This window comes from Cantharellus anzutake, assembly GCF_015039405.1.
Source record: "Cantharellus anzutake strain C23 chromosome Unknown EI90scaffold_157, whole genome shotgun sequence".
Lineage (NCBI taxonomy): Eukaryota > Fungi > Basidiomycota > Agaricomycetes > Cantharellales > Hydnaceae > Cantharellus > Cantharellus anzutake.
Genome location: NW_024067107.1, coordinates 107,494 through 124,144, shown reverse-complemented (window position 1 = coordinate 124,144; position 16,651 = coordinate 107,494). Strand labels below are relative to the sequence as shown.

Here is a 16,651-nt window from a genome sequence, read left to right as displayed (position 1 = left end):
GATTACCAAGTTTTTATGCGAGTTTGAGTTGTTGGCCGACATTGCTTCCCTTACAGACGCAGGCAAGTGCGCCTACATGATCACCTATTGCACCGAGAAGGAAGCCGAATTTGTCCGGACCCTCGCCGGTTTCGAGACCCAGAACTGGCCCGTGCTCAAGTCAGAGCTATTGTGCTACTACAGTGCCGATGAAGACGAGCCCATATATCGAACGGAGGATCTACGAAAGTTTGTCAAGGAAGCCCGCAAGATGAAAAGGGTAGACCATCTTGCACGGTACCGGCGCGAGTTCCATGTTATTGCGAAGTGCCTACAGAAAAGGAATGCCCTTACTGTCGTTGACCGCGATGATTTGTTTTACCGTGGATTTCCGTCAAAGTTCAGACGGGAGCTCAAGTACAAACTCAGGGCTCAAGATCTTTGGTCAGACCTGACCCGACCACCGCACATGAATGATGTTGTAGCCGTTGCACAGGAGCTGCTCCGAGGCGACCTATATGATGTTGACTTCACTGTGAAGTCCGAACGACGCCCATGTTCCAGAAAGGACAGTGGCGATGAGCCAGTCGATGACTTGGCGGACCGTGGAAGTGACAATGCAAGCTTGCATCAGATGGCTGAAAGCCCGGCGGATCTGAAGCCAGTGGCCGAACGATATGAAGCGCCGCACCTAGAGGGCTCAGTTCCCCATGAGGAAGCCTTGCCACCACGTAGGCATATCCCAGCGCTCCAAGAATGGGTGGATGATGAAAGCCGCAAGACGATGTTGATGCATGTTGCATATCCCAGTTGCGATGTCCCCGAGTCCAAGTTGTGCAAAGTCCCGGCAGTTCCCTTAGTGGAGCGGGTGCCAGTTGGTGTTGAAGTCGAAATCGAAATCAGAAATGCGGCGCTTCCAACTGAATCAAGTCACGTTCACACCCTTGAAGCCGAGCCGATCGTTGTACCTACCCATGAATCAGGTTCCAGCGCTGAGAGCCTAGGGGCGGGCACTTATGACCAACTAGAGAGTTCTGTCGAAGTACCGGAGCTAGAAGCGAAAGAGCTTAGGCCTATCGGCCTTGAACGCATCTCAGATCGGGCTGAGACCGCCCATACGTGCTCAAGCAAAGCCAGACTGCCTCAGCCAACAGAGGTGATAGCGCGCGCTGACAAGAAAGAGCTGAATGACTCAAGTGCGACGACTTTGAACTCACGACCTTTTGGCCCGTCCCCGGTCTTAGACTTAACTCAGGATCTGGAATGGCGACAATCCGATATGACTCCTAGTGACCCTACGGCGGCCATTGAGCCTCGATATCATGGTCCAGATGCCCTTGTGACAAGGATTGAGCCTGGAGTGTTGCTCACTGCATTCAAGAATGCGACCAAATCCGATCTCACCTCAGAGTCTGAGTTGGACCTTGCAGTTGTGCATGATGCGAATGGACATTCGCTTCCAGACGATTGTTGTCGTCCATCGTACGAGCCAATGGAGTGTGTTCCAGCGCCTGATCACAGCCAGAGCCCCGCGCATCGCAGAATAAGCGCCAAGTTAGCCAAGGTGGCTAAGATATTCCAGTTTGACCCCGGGATCGAGTCCAACCCATCCAGAACCGTCAGAGAGGCACCCATCGATGCCTACCGGTTAGTTTCGAGTCACGTCGCATGTCATTCCGAGGATAGCCAAAGTTCTGAGCTGCGAAAGCTGCACGGACATTTCGAGATTGAGCAAAATCATGCACTGAGGAAAACCCGCGATGAGGGGCACATGAGTTCAGTGCTGTCCAGTACATCAGCATCTCAGGCAGTCGACCCGACTGTAGCAGTCGTCGATTTTGAGCTCCCAGACAATCTACCATATGCAGAGACCGGAGCGATGCAAAAACAGGAAGCTGAGCCAAACCTTGAGTTTAAAGCCGAGCCTGTCCCAGAACGAGTGATAGAGTTGCCGAAAATCGAGTCGAATGGGCCAGCCAGCGTCTTAGAGTTGCCCCGCATGCGCAATAGCATTGAGTTCAACGATTTGAGCAGAGAAGAAGTCGAAATTTCGGATGTGGAAGCATTGAGTCCCGCGCGCTACGGTGATGCGTTCCCCCATGGGTTAGCCAAGACTGTTCACAATGAAGGAAGTCCCAAGACATGCCGATTAGTTGAGCAGCATGCCAACAAAGAGCATACCACTGTTACTTTCGATCGCGATGAAACTCTGGTGCATAGCTGTGACGAGTCCGAAGTGCCTTACTACGACACAGAGTACTTCAGGGATGTGTTCAAAATCGCTGACTCAACCGAAGACTTCACTTGGGATTCTGGATATGAATCCGACGACACCGCAGTTGAGGCTGAGCGCGCCAGACTCATTATCTTACACGAAGCCGTTCTTGCCTTTGTGCCACACGAAAAACGAGCTCATGATTTGATTCATGACTATGCTATCATACATCATGGTTACATCGTGACAAATGGTTCTACTGTCAATTGCACTGCCAGCAATGATCCCAGCAAGAAAGCGCTGGAGCATCCTTGTTCATCTGATGCGATTGACGATGGATATGAATGCCCACCCGAGAAAGACCCAGACAAGGTCTCAGGCACGAATCAGAGTGCGGGGGCCCGAGTACGCAAGTCCGAATTGACTCAAGTGGTCGATTACATGTCAGCCGCCGAGTTCCAGGTTGACCCACACCCGCTAGAAATGCTAGGGCGCTCTCCCATCGTTCAAGGAGACACTGTAGTCGTCAGAGAGACCACAGACATGGCATCCGAGTTAAGCAAGCAAGACGTCGAGCCTAAAGAGCTTAGGCCTCACGGCCTCGATCCAAACGCGATTACAGACTATGTTGAATACATGGTGGCTTTGAAGGTCGGGGACGCGAGTGCGGACCACGCATTGGAGTTTTTCCGCCAGTCAGAGGATCCTCATCCAGGGAGACCGAACATGTATATTGTGATTCCGCGGGTACGAGAGCATGAGGTCAAAGAGCTGAGGCCTCCTGGCCTCAGCGACGAGCTCATCAGCGAAGTTCCAGATGAGGGAGCTGTTGAGGCCACGCGAGTTCCGGCCTTGGATCGTGAGATTACCGTGAACGACAAGCGTCCAACTCGAACCAGGGAGTCCGGGGTCGAGTCGCGAGTCGTTTGGATAGCGAATACGGAGTTGTGTGCCAAAGCAAGTGAGATCAGTAACAGCCCACACGAGTCAGCGATGGGAGTGAAAACGAGACATACCGTTGTTCCTAATCCCCCTATTCGACCGTTGGATCTCCAAGAGGCGGCATGCGCGGAAAAGAAGAGGTCGAGGCGGTGCGAAGTTGCTGGATGTTGGATATGGACTCGGAGACTTGACGAAGTCCAGAACGGTCAGAACAGATCGGATCGAGACATCAGCGGCCAAGTTGGCACCCTGGAACAGGTTTTGTGGCCTGGAACGACGGACTATGGGACGAGTGTCGAGTGTTCCGCAAACGTTGACAAAGATCGCAGGCGTGTTTCAGACAAGACGCCATCAGTGAGCCGAGAGGTCACAGATAAAGAGTCCAGGCCTCCCTATCGCTCAAGTGCGCATACGAGCCACTCCAAGCCTCGGCTGGACTTAGAACCGAAGTGTCGGCGCCACACGTCCGAAGTGCTGAGACTTACTTCAGCAGCGCTGCTGGATGAGCTTCATATCGCGGCTATTGATGTAGGCGAACATGCGTCCAGAGTGTGGAGGAAGAAGCCTCCCTGATGATGTTAGTCCCCAGGATTTGTGGATTGAGCACGATGCTGCTGGTTTCATTTAGGATATCGTGAGGGACCACGATTAAGAGCTAGGCCTGTATGTAACGGGGATTTGCCGGTGTACCATAAACGAGCCAAATCCCGCGATTCCACCATGCTCAACAAACTCCCCACATCCTAGACACATAGCATGCACTCTCACACGTTTCTTATACACACTCCTTATTTTTCCTTATTTTTCTGATTTCATTTCCGGTGTCTAGAGGCCGATGTTTCCATTTTCTTATTGTCATGTGATACTCTTTCCTTATTTATCTATCGGACTCTTCCGTGACTGCTGTACAGTTTGGTAGAGAGTATCAGCACCAGACTCACCTGGACCAATATACCCCACTTCAGACCTGACCCTCAGTGAGATCCTTATCCCCCCTCTTTCCTGTCACGAGTCTAGTTGGATAGACCCGTTACAACGTCACCCTTGCACACAGCCATGGCTCTCCGGTTATCTGAGGAGCACCTTATCTGAAGGAGCGGAGCTGGATCACCTTATGTAACCAGTTTCCTACATCCAATAATGACATTAGAGTTTGTGCTGATTTGCATACTGACCGTGTTTTGGTTGCCAAATATATAATTGTTCACTGTCTAAACAACAATAAACACCCCCCAACGATCTCACCTGACGTATAGATCATCTATGGATAAAATTCTATATTGACTTTACTATGATTTCTAGTCAATATTACACCTAGATATACCACTTTTCAGTAGGATGTGATTTTCCTGATAATTTACTGAAGGAAAACTACTAATAAAATAATTCCACAATAAATGTTACTCAATACAGGAGTGACCAAACTGCTCTTTCTATCGCTTAGAGTGCATGCTAGCTATCTAGCAGGTTCAGGATCGCTCACTTTTCTCCTGTGGTGTGATAACCAAGTATTGCTGAGAGGTTATTCAATTAAGAAGTCCCTCCACCAAATATTTGCTTTTATCTTTTGGAGCAAACAAACCAACCACTGGTGAGGAGAATTAAACTTTTATTTCTACCTGAGGTTTGAGAGGGGGCAGAAGTGGTGGCCTTTTATGCTTTTCAGAGGCCTCTCTACTCCCACGCCTCGCACTAGTTACATGTGCTACATTTGTATTATAGATAGTTCTAGAATGATATAGGGGCTTGGGCTGTGTAAGCTTAATAATGGACTGTCAGGGTTCAGCACCCTGCCCTAGGGTGCCCCAGACTCCCCAACCAATCCCTTCCTTCCATTCCTTCATTGTTGCCTTGTTGTTGCCTTTCTGTGTTGTGTATCCGCGCGCACGGGATAGCGTGGGAACTTTCTGAGCGAGCAGCTTGCCCAGAATGTTCCCACAGGTCACAGCCACAGTTCTGGGCAAGCAACTCGCCCAGAACGTTCCCACGCTTGGCACTGCCACCTGGATGTTCCCTCTGGGTCACACTACACAACTCTAAGAGCTGTATAGTTGTGGGCATGTGACCCATTCCTTTATATAGCAACCATGCAGGGAGATGAGACCTTTACCCTTCTTCTCATCTCATGCCCCGCATAGGCAAGTGTATATATTATCTTTCCTTTTACTATACATCTCATGCCCCGCATAGTGTGAGGACAGGTTAGATGGGGGTTGAGGTCAGGGAGCCTCCGAGTCCGAGGCCGGGCCCTGACATGGACTTAGGACATGACTCAGCAATAAGTAATTCATTTCTTTGTCTTTTGGACCGATCTTAGCAGGGTCTTGTAGCGCTGAAGCTATGCTCTACACTGCCTTAATTATGAACGGTTATCTTTAGAAATGACTCAGCTATAAAGGAACTTTCTAGACTTTCACCCCTTTTTGTGAAGCTGCATCATTACTAATGTTCTAGAGCTTTCCCAATTAATTAACTGATCCACGGACTTCTGAATCACTTCATGCTTATAATCTGAGATCCAGATCATCAATCATTCCTTTGTTCCGATTTATTTGAGCTTAAATCAAAAAGTTTTGATGAATCATGGGAAAATATACAAGATCCAGTTTTTTAGCATTTTCTCCTCTTCTGATGCGATCAAAAACTGTCCGCCCATGCCGGGGAATACTCTGTTATATGGTATTCGGTCAGCCAGACTTCCGGGTGCCAATATATTTCCCTTGAGTCACATTACTTTTTATAAGAATTAGCAAATAAATATATATGAATTATAAGGTGTTTCGCCATTTGAGCGATATCTCCGTCAGTTTTGAAGCTTTTAGAATGAAACAAAACCGTGGATAAAGTTTAGAAACATTCCCTTCAGATGATAAAAAGATTACAGTCAAAGGTTTACTGGTTCCCGAGATATTCACATTTCTTTCCCAATGTTCCTTCTTATTCTGCTGTCTATGTGCTATTTTCTTGTTGTAGGGATATATTCTTTGAATATTACACCTATGCCAGGTTCTAGGCATGCTTGTAGTAGATTAAATCTCATGCTACATGGGTGTAGATAATTTATAATGATCTTCTAATGTCTGTCCAGTCTCATAAAGATCATGAGATCTGTTAAACATCTGAAGTTCGTTGACTATTCTGATAGATCATTGTTTTATTCTTTGAATATTATTTCTCCTACACCGGTACGCTCCTCGGAGTGCCAAGTTACCATTAGCACACCTGGCCTCAGATCTCCTCCTGCTCTCCCTTCAATGGCTACACAGCCACCTCCATCCATGAGCAGAACAGCTCAGGTTGGGTTCCCTGGAACCCATTCCTGTAACACTGAGTATGGACATTGAGGGATGGAAAGGAGTACTAAGACAAATAGCTAGAAATCTAAAACACCATAGCATGGCAATTACAGCCCCTCTGATAATGGAAAATGATGGAGAATGATGGTGCTCAGCTTGAACATGGTTCAATCATTAAAATGTCCATCTAATTACCCATCCTTCCATATACATAATCTTCAGTCTACATAATACCATTATTCAGTTAATTCTAATATAGTTTACAACCTAAGGATGATGTGTTTTGAGGGTGAGGATGGTGTGGACAGGATTGAGATGAATATTGCTTATGTAAGCATCACCAGGCTCTAACCTGGTTTGCAAGGTGACTTCCCCATACCGATGGTTGAAGCATGTGACTTAATAGTTAGTTGACTAACTTGAGGCACATGATGCTAGGTTGGTCATGGCAACCACCTCCACACACAGCTGTCTGTTGCTTCTCTCCTGGTTGCCACACGTAGTTGACTGACTTGGAGGCACCTGACCCCAACTCGAGCTCGGTTGATCGTGGTGATTGCCTGATGATGATATGGCAGCATTTGATGTTGCTAGCTGTCTGATGCAACACTCATTTGAGGACCCTGGCATGCTGGTATATGGGCCACTCGACCTCGCCATGCACCTGCATCCTTGATAACCCACTGACCCACTTCTAGATGTATTCTTCAATGTTTCTGCAATGGGATGTTGTCCCATCTGCTCTGCATGAGTCAGGACAGGAGTGACCCACATTTCGTGAATTTCTCAAATAGATTTTCCCTTTTTTTTTCCAGTTGTTTCTGTTAATATGTACAAAATGCTAGCTCCATGTGTTCAGTGCCATTTGGCCATTGCAGTCGTGCTCATGCATTAATTGACCCACATCAAATTGGGCTATTCAGTTTGCAAGGGAAGTTATAAAACTATTACAGTTGTCGACTTCAGCTGATTCCCTTTTCCTGCCACTTCCATCTTTGCAGACGCCTGAGATTACATCGAGCATTTGGCACTCCAGTACTTACTTTGCATCACTTGCAGCACTTCAGTAGTGTCCATGGCATCGACATTTGAGCCATCCTCTGTCAAGGTTTTGCTTGCAAATGCGCTGACTAATAAAACTGGTTGTTCAAAATCCTTGGCTGACTGGGACAAGGAGGTATGTTCCCTTTTCCCTTTTCAATGTGATGTTTACCTTCTCACCACCACTTTCCATGATGCTGTGTATGCTGACAAGGCCCACTCCTCCTCTGCCCTCTCAGCAGCAGATAACGTTGAACGATGGGTTCTAGCACTCTAAGGTCATGCTAAGCAAGAGAGGCAATCGTCCATCATGCAGCCACTATCCTCATCCACGCTAGTGCAGTTCACATTCATCGCCCATGCAACTCAATATGTCAGGGACATCAGTCAGCTCCTTGGGACCACGAAAAGGCCCAGGCATGCCTCACTTCCAGACAATGTCCCACTCCTGGGTCCCTGCTTTGTCCCTCCCATGCCACATCTTTTTTCCAAGCACCACAAGGTCCCGCTCACACCGGATCATACTACCTTCACCCCATAATGATAATCCACCCAGTCTTCTACCCATTCAGCATCTGCTGTCCCACCTGTCAGAAGGCATCTGATACGCCTGAATCCCTTCATGATCTTACCAATAACGAAGAGCTCGCTCCCGAACAATGGAACACAGATGGTCCTCATCGTGTCCATGGTGTTGATGAAGAGGAATTTGCCCTTGGGCTGCAGCTCAAGTGCAAAGTCTGCAAAGCAACCCGAAATATGATGAAATGATCCTCAGGCATCAGTGGGCTTGGACCTAAAGCCAAAAAGACCAGTGTCACGTTCAACCTGACCAGCATTGACTACTGGGAAGGTATTCCCCACTGGGAGATCCCAGGTGCATATCCCACTTCCACTTCCCATCCCTTCCCTGCTACCTGCCAACTTGCCTGCCACTGACATCAGCAAACTTGGTAGGGAGCTCTCAGAGCTCACAGAGCTCTGTGAGCAAATTGAGTCTTTTTGCTTGTGCACCCTCTACACATTGGTGTCAGGGCACACCCGCCTGACCCTGCGCCCCGCGCCGCACTGCCCTACTCCGCTTCCCCCGCCATCACCCCCCGCCCCTCCTTCCTCACTTTTCCCCTTTCTCTCTATTTTCTATTCTATGGTCGATTTCCCTTTTCTCCATGTACCACTACGTACCTAACCCCATTCCCCTGATCGCCGCACGCGCCGCACACACTCCTGCCTACCGAGCAGCTACCTCCGGGATCTCCTGCAGAGACACCCGGGAAGGTGCGGCTGTGCATGGAGATGATGTGGCCTCCTCCACGTGACCCTGACAGCATGTATATAATAGCGCCTGGGGTGGGAACAGAAGAAGCAGCCTTCTTCTCAACTTCCCACTTCAGGTAAGTACCATAGCTTTTGCCTTTTAATGATAAACCAACTTCCCACTTCAGCCTAAGTGGTTGGGGATGCTCACCCCGTGACGGGACCACCGCTACACATAGCCGACACCTGTCCCATCGAGTCCCTCATGCTGGGACCTTGCTGCTTTCGGAGCTGTCCCTGACAATTGGGTGGAGAAAATTAAATGTTTGAATGATTTTGTTCTCCTAAGGATGCAGAAGTGCAAAGATAATATGGATATATGTGTGTGTAAAATGGCCATTGTCATTGCTCTGAAAGCTCATATACCTTTTGTGTTTACTAAAATCAGCACCTTATTTGTTTATTGCTATTTACAAAAATATGAGAACTCTGAAATTCAAAAATTTGCACTTTATCTTTCATCTCATTTCTTGCTCAAAACTCAACCAATTTTGATGATTCTATGTGAATTGGAAAGCACCAAAGTGTGGCAATGTAACCATGCATGTTATGTAGGGTATAAATCAGTTTTAAAAAAGTGTTCCAAATGAAGTAAATTAAAAATACCACCCAATAAAGCAAACAAAAAGCTGATGCATTCTTCAGATATCATCCAAGCCTTTGACACCAAATTTCCCCTGGTCCAAAAGCCATGGTTATTTGGCTCACCAAAACATGGTGGGAGACTTTTCTAACACTGAAACATACATTGCTACATTGCCCCACTTTGGCACTTTCAATACACATTGAATTATCAAAAAAGTGATTTAATTTCTTTTCCAATTATTCCTAATTTCCTGAAATACAATGTATCTCTCCCTAACTTATCCCAAATTTTCTGATTTTCCCCCTAATTTCCCCTGATTTTTTGGACATTCTCCATTTTTAGAAAGTCCCCCATTTTCTGAATTTTCCTTAATTTTCCCTGACTTTTTAGAAACCCCCCAGTTCCCCCTCATTTTCCTCCCATTTTCCCCTTCATCCCCCCCCTCAATTTCCCCCCCAATTCCCTCTGCAATTTCCCCCCCATCCCCCCCTTCGATTTTCCCCTCATTCCCCCCCATTCCCCCCTTCAAATTTCCCCCTTCAAATTTCCCCTCATTCCCCCCATTTCCCCCCTCAATTTTTCCCTCATTCCCCACCTCATTCCCCCCCCCCCCCCCCCCCCAATTCCCACCTCAATTTCCCCCCTCCAAATCCCCCCCCCCCATTCCCTCCCAATTTCCCCCTTCGAATTTCCCCCATTCCCCCCCCATTCCTTTCCAATTTCCCCCTCATTTCCCCCCCCCCCATTCCCCCCTCAATTCCCTCCTCAATTTTCCCCCATTTTCCCCCCATTCTCCCCTCTAAATTTCCCCCTTCAATTTTCCCCTCATTTCCCCCCCATTCCCCCTCCAAATTTCCCCCATTCCCCCCTTCAAATTTCCCTTCATTCCCCCCTCATTCCCCAATTCCCTCCTCAATTTCCCCCCCATTCCCCCCCTCAGATTTCCCCTCATTTTCCCCCCCATTTCTCCACTCATTTTCCTGCATTTTCCTTAAGTAATTTCAGATTAACTGTATATGTATATCCCTAAATTTGGTCTATATATTAATTGGCTATATACCCTTGGTGTGTAGTGCTGCATTGGGGGCTGAAAGTTAAGCTCAGTTTGTTCAGTTTCCTGCATGGTAGGGACTTGGCTGTGACTCATCACATGATGCCAGAGTCAATGCTCTTAAATTTTAATTTTGATATTGGATAAATTAAACACTCAGGGAGCTCATATAGATAATAGTCCCCTGTGTGCAAATATAGCTCTATGAGCTTTGACTACTTTGGGGAGCTCTGAGAGAAGGGGACCTGCAATTTCAAAGTACTGAAACTCTGAGGGCTCTGAGAGCTCTATGAGCTCTATGAGCTCTCAGGCCTCCGCATCCAGGTTTGCTGATGGATCTTGGACTCCCAAAATAGGTGGGCTTCCCCTATTCATGAGTAGGAGCACCGTGTCAGGGCATACACCCTGACCTAGCCCATACCCACATCCACACCCACACTCACACCCACACCCATGCCCATGGCTGGCTGTTGTGCTTCCCATGTGCACCCTGTGCTGGACGCTCCATGCAGCCGGATGCCCCGGGCCCCGGGTCTCGGGTCTCATGTGACTTCTGGATATCTCTGGAAGTTTTTGATCTATTGTGGCCACTGTGGGAAGATGAGAAGTTAACTTCCTTCTCATCTCTGACCCACAGTAGGATTGTGCCCTGGATAGGGCTGGCCAGACTTGAGGCTGTGGGCCATAGGGGAGGGTCATGGGGACCTGGGAGTCGTCCCCTGACATGCTGTCACACAGGACCTTTTTCATGACATCATTGAGCACCACATGCAGACCACCACTCTCAGTTTGCACAAAATCTATTGCCATGAGTGTACAGTACTTTCTCCTCTTTCAATGGTCCACCTCTCTGATGGCCATTGGCCATTCCCCATTCCCCAGAGAAGCACACACTTAAATACCATTTAGCCCATCAGGCATATCTCCAGGCAAAAACAGGTGAGTCAAATCTGATATCCCCAACAGGACACAACAGCCGCACAAAGACTTTCCAGACAACCTTGAACTTCGTGTCTGGCTCAACCTGCATAGGATTCAACAACCCAACCAAGGAATATCGGTTGTTAGTACTGTTTTCCAGCATTCACGACCCAAACGGTTACAATGATTCAGTAATCTCGAACAACTCCATACATGCCATCTATGAGCTCTACACCCAGAACTGTCGATTGCATGAATCAACATTGATGATGTGTTCCATTCTTGGTTAAGTATATTTCCATTCACAAAATGGGCAACTGGTTGACATGCTGTATTTGCATTCTAGGTGACATACTCTCCATCGATCATACGATGAGGACTGCCACCAAGGCAGTTATGGTTGATAAATCTCATCAACGTATCTCTGCAGTTTTCCAGGTTATCAATGAGGAGTCAAGGATTCTTGCTTGGGTGAGCGTCAAGCTTAATACTTTACCATCAGACTAACCCACGATGCTGCTTTAGCGATTCTGCCAATCTGGGAGCTTCCAGGAGATCAAAGAAGTATTGACTGGTTTGAAATCTCACTACAACACAGCAGGAAAGGATGGCCCTGGCATGCTAATTTCAGACAACTGTTGCGCCATCTGGAATGTGGTCCTTGAAGTTTTCCCTGAGACTCACGTTGCTCTCGACCTTTGACACTTCATGATGTGGTGAATCATTCTATTCTCATATCAGCTGTCGCTGACTTCCAGTTATGTTTATATAGATATCTCACAACCATCCTTGATGGTCCATGAAACCCCCACTAGCAGATGTGTGGAACGACATCGTAAACACGATAATCTCAAAACCAGCGGATAAGACAAAACACCAAATTACATCATTTCGACTTCAGCACTGGCAAGTGAAGGCAATTCAAGAAATGTACCAGAGGTGGCTTTCATGCAGCTCTGTGTGGAGCCAAGCATGTGAAAAGGTATGTCCAAGTTGACTTGATTTTCCAGTCACACTCCACTCACACCAGGTAGGTGCATGAGGCTCAGTTGGAGCACGTCCAAAAGGGCTGTCTGATGAGAACCAAGACCAGCATTAAGGCTGACAGTGGTCACATCAAACGCTCACACATAGCTTAGAATGGGCTGCAGCAGGGTTACACATCATGATGAATGCCCTTGGACATGATCACATACTCCACTGGAACTTGGTGCGAATGTCATCCACAACCCAATTGACAGCCTTGGTGCCAGAACCCCCCACCTTTGTTCAGAGCTGTTTTGGCTCTTCACATGTGAGCCTTGTCAATGCGAACGCCGGTGCCTGGAACCACCTTTTAGAAAGATGCCCATCCCTCCTCCACCCCTCTCCACTTCCTTGCCTGGAACTGTCATATCCGTGCATACCCGACCCCAACCCGACTTCCGGACCTCCACCCTCTTCACCTCTGGAGTCATACCCTACCATTGCCATTCCAATACTCACCTTCGGTCCTGGCAACACACCTCCTTCTACCCCCACGCCACCTCTACTCCTCCTTCCCTCTCCTCCCTATCTCCGTCCACTCCAATACTCACCTCAGACCAAACACCGCCCCTCTCGCCACCCTCCTACTTCTCCTCCTCCTACTCCGCTCCTCCTTCACAACACCTCCACCCTCCCACCACCCTCCTACACTTCCCCCGTCCACTCCAATACTCACCTTCGGACCTGATAACTCTCCTTTCTGCCACTCCTTCTCCCTTACCTTTCTCCCCTCTCCTCCCTCTGGTACTCCTCTGCCAGTCTCCTGCCAAGTTACAACCTTCCACCGCTGTCCCATACTTCATACTCGGACACCGCTCGTACCTTTGCTCCAAGCCTCCATCATAGTCCCTACCTCGGACTTTGACTCCACCTCGGTCTTAGTCCATTGCATTGGTGACCTCATACTATGTAAACACCATTGCCAATATCCCTCGGACTTTCAACCCTGCCTCCGTAACCTCCGTAACCTCCGCAAACTCCGAGCTTCACAGATCGCCTTTGGCACTTTCGCCACTTGTAATGTATCTCTCGCATTTTCCCCTCATCCCTATTTGGACTACTGCTTCTTCCCATTCTAGCCAGTTAGTCATCACCCCCACTTCTCCTCATCCTCCTGCCCCTCTGGGCCTCGCCCTCCCTACCTCCTTTTGGACGTATCACAGGTCCTGCCTTATGACCTTCGGTACCGCTCTGCTTCTTTTACCCTTTGTTCCCATTTGGACATCTTTGTTCCGATTCGGTCTCCCTTTGTTTCCTTGTGCTTTTGCCCCCTCCATTATATATATCAGCGCTTGTACATACTCATTTTGGTTCAGTCTGAAATCGACCTGAAATGCCCCCTAGAGACTTCCTGCTCACCTACTGTGAAATTAAGGACCAAATGGACAAACAGCAATGGCACAGTGCTCCGCTTGAGTCGCTGAGGCCAAGGTCCCTCCACACTAAGTCTCCAATTCCACTCCGGAGTCGTCTGTATCCGCCCGGTTCTAACAGGAACCATATGCAACCGATGAAACCTTTGGAGTTAACCATGCACTCTCCACCCTGCCAGTCACAATCAAGTCTGAGGAAAACAAAGTATTGATGGGGGATCGCAAGCAGTTGGGCCTTGATCCCAACCCCCCAATGGACAATGATATTCAGCAAATGATGATCAATGATCTGGCCATGCAGTTGGATGTGAAGATGTTTGACCAACCTCTGACTCGCATACCCAACCCACCATGACCATCAACTTCCTCGCTACCATGCCTGCAACCCTCACTCATAGACCTGGAACCCAAGGACACTCTTGCCCCATTCTCATCGCAGCCAATGACAATTGATGCCGATGTGGAGTCGGATGACAATGCTGTCCTTCAGATTATAGATTATGATATCTCCATGACTGCCTTGCCATTTCTACCACAAACACCCTTCCAGCTGCCCACTCCTGGCCCTTGCATGGAGTCCAATCCAACCCAGCCCCTGATAATGCCTCAGAAGTGCAAGGCTGCCGACCTGGACTTGGAGGATTCACAAGACCTGGGAAAGAAATGGCTACAGGTGTGCACCTGTCCCATCCCCTTCCTCCCCTCCCATTCATGTGGTGCTGGGAATTTACTAACCCAACTGCTCAGGCTTCACCTCTGGGACCCTTGTGTGCATGCACATCATCCAGCATGACAAGTGTTCAACCAGAGGAACCAGTGCTGACCAGGTCACAGTGATTCCTTGAGGAGAACACCAATCTATCATCGTCACTATTGTCCCTCAAAAAAGGTGACAAAGAATGGTTCACCTTTGTGAAACTAAGGAACAAGCACCAATGGACTTACAGCTCCCTCACAGGCACAGCCCTCCAGTCAGCCACAAACATTCTGAATGGAGAGATTGAAACCCCGAAGTCATCGCATGCTGTGCATCAGTGCCTCAAAGATCTCGAAACCGAAGTCGTACGAAGGATCTCCTCTAAGGATTACACCAGTGCATCCTCATTCATGATTCACGATTCTATCTAATAACACCCTTCCCATTCACATAGCATTCAATTCAGAAAAAAAACAGAAGCAATTCTCCCATTGGTGGAAGGAGACATGCGATGCTGTGCCCGGGCTCATGGTAAGTGAGCCTTGTTGTCTCCTCCCACCATCAACATCACTCAACAACTAATCAGCTGCTTGGTGGTAAACACTGCCATTGGTGTCGCAGGATGAAAACTGGAAAATTGAGGGTACCTCATGCTAGGACTACATGTTCAGATGGGTTCCTCTCCATCCATAAGGAGGTGCCATACCCGCTGCCTAGTGGACTTGTCATAAAGGACTCTGGATGCGGAACACCCGGTGACCTTGTGCCAGAGGAGTTTTCCACTGTTGCAACCTGAACATTGATCAAACACAACACCACGATAGCCTGACACCTGAGGAGGCTTGCTTGCTTGGATGGATGCAATCCCAGATCTTCAGACACAAAAAAGTTGGTGACGCCAAATGGTGTGTTTTTCCGATTGGGAAAATCCCAATAGTGGGGGGTGATGGAGGCTGTCAGCATTTGATTATGATTGATGGCTGCTGCCACCTTTGCATTTTCAAGGCAGTCTAGTCTAATTTTCTCCTTGTTTCTTTCTCATTTTTCCATATCATGTACTTGTGGGTTAGGGTGGGTGGGATTTTATGCAATGAATCTTATTTACATTTCCTGTTAAAACACGAATGGTATTTCCTTCCCTGAAAATGTGGAGTAGAGTAGCGCTGAAATGAATGAGCTGTCATTTTTCAACAATGCATTCTTATCATTTGAGATCGAGATCAAAAGTGTGGGACCTAAGCTCCATCATGCCTGCTCACTTATGTGCTTGAAAACTTCGTGCCCTGCTGAATTACCACCTACCATCTCTCTCTCAGCTTCCAAGAAATCATGCTTGGTTTTACTTTTTACTTGAATGTCTAGGATTGACACTACAAGCATCACCAATCAAGTCTCAACCCTTTCCACCGGTGTAGGAGAAATAACGGCCACGCTATGGAAACCCATTATGGAAAAATGCCAGATAAATCACAAAACCTCATACGACAAGTAGATATGAGAAAATAGAAGGACCCGAATTTTAACGAATTTGACGAATTTTTATGAATTATTATGACTATACATGATAAATCGAAAGAAAGAAAAATAGCAAAAATACTTCAAGCTCACCATCAATGAGACGGAATTCTCAGGGGAATTTATAGCAAATATTAAACCAAGAATTAGGACAATCGACCAAGATTTGACTATAAAAATAACCAGAGAACCTCCGTGGAAACTACTTTCCTGTCAGAGACCAGACTTGAGACGAAGGAATGTCTCCGTAACGGAGGGCTTTGGCCTCAGCGACTTCTGCCAAGAGCGCTGTGCCTAGTGACATGTCCGTGCCCTAACTTACTGACTGGCACTTAGAACCTAGGGGGGTAACTCTAGTTGATTTATCTGCTGGGGCGTAACCTATGTACAAGTGGTGTATATATATGGTTACAGCGGAGATGGTTCCGCAATTGGCGGAGCCGAACGGAGCGGAGCTAACGGGGTTAAGACATTAGCCGACTGAATATTACCGACGAGTCGGTTCGCGGGGTTAGCGGAAAGGCAGGCGTTAACCCAGAAACGGAAAGGAGGGATAGGCCCGAAGGTGGGCTCTGCAGGGCAGGTGAGTGTATTGCCCAGCGGAGGCGGGAGTGCGCTAGCGGACGTCGGAGCTGTCCGGAAGTCTTCGGGGCTCCGTACTTAGGGAGGCATAGGTAATAAATTGAAATGAG

At 48.0% G+C, this 16,651-nt stretch overlaps 4 protein-coding genes across 4 annotated transcripts; 3 read left to right on the top strand and 1 right to left on the bottom strand.

Moving 5' to 3' along the window:
• Nucleotides 1-204: 204 nt before the first annotated feature.
• EI90DRAFT_3091025 (uncharacterized protein) lies at nucleotides 205-964 on the bottom strand. The gene has a single exon (XM_039062358.1). It carries the CDS (start codon nucleotides 780-782, stop codon nucleotides 510-512), a length of 273 nt encoding a protein of 90 aa, XP_038908495.1. The 5' UTR covers nucleotides 783-964; the 3' UTR covers nucleotides 205-509.
• A 1,582-nt stretch (nucleotides 965-2,546) lies between these two features.
• On the top strand, nucleotides 2,547-3,782 carry EI90DRAFT_3091022 (uncharacterized protein). Its single transcript, XM_039062357.1, has one exon. It carries the CDS (start codon nucleotides 2,636-2,638, stop codon nucleotides 3,707-3,709), a length of 1,074 nt encoding a protein of 357 aa, XP_038908494.1. The 5' UTR covers nucleotides 2,547-2,635; the 3' UTR covers nucleotides 3,710-3,782.
• An 8,455-nt stretch (nucleotides 3,783-12,237) lies between these two features.
• On the top strand, nucleotides 12,238-12,478 carry EI90DRAFT_2861803 (uncharacterized protein; the record flags this gene model as incomplete). The annotated part of the gene is made up of 2 exons (XM_039053807.1): nucleotides 12,238-12,330; nucleotides 12,383-12,478. Coding segments are annotated over 2 exons (189 nt in total), but the record flags the coding sequence as incomplete, so codon positions are not given.
• Nucleotides 12,479-14,189: 1,711 nt separating this feature from the next.
• Nucleotides 14,190-15,240, top strand: EI90DRAFT_3022472 (uncharacterized protein; the record flags this gene model as incomplete). The annotated part of the gene is made up of 5 exons (XM_039057777.1): nucleotides 14,190-14,420; nucleotides 14,495-14,514; nucleotides 14,695-14,840; nucleotides 14,899-14,975; nucleotides 15,031-15,240. The coding sequence occupies 5 exons, from the start codon at nucleotides 14,190-14,192 to the stop codon at nucleotides 15,238-15,240; spliced, it is 684 nt and encodes a 227-aa protein (XP_038908492.1).
• Between the last annotated feature and the right edge of the window lie 1,411 nt (nucleotides 15,241-16,651).

Bases quoted from the DNA above. Each gene is read 5' to 3' on its own strand.
- EI90DRAFT_3091025 (XM_039062358.1), bottom strand. From the start codon at position 782: ATGCAACATGCATCAACATCGTCTTGCGGCTTTCATCATCCACCCATT.
- EI90DRAFT_3091022 (XM_039062357.1), top strand. From the start codon at position 2,636: ATGTCAGCCGCCGAGTTCCAGGTTGACCCACACCCGCTAGAAATGCTA.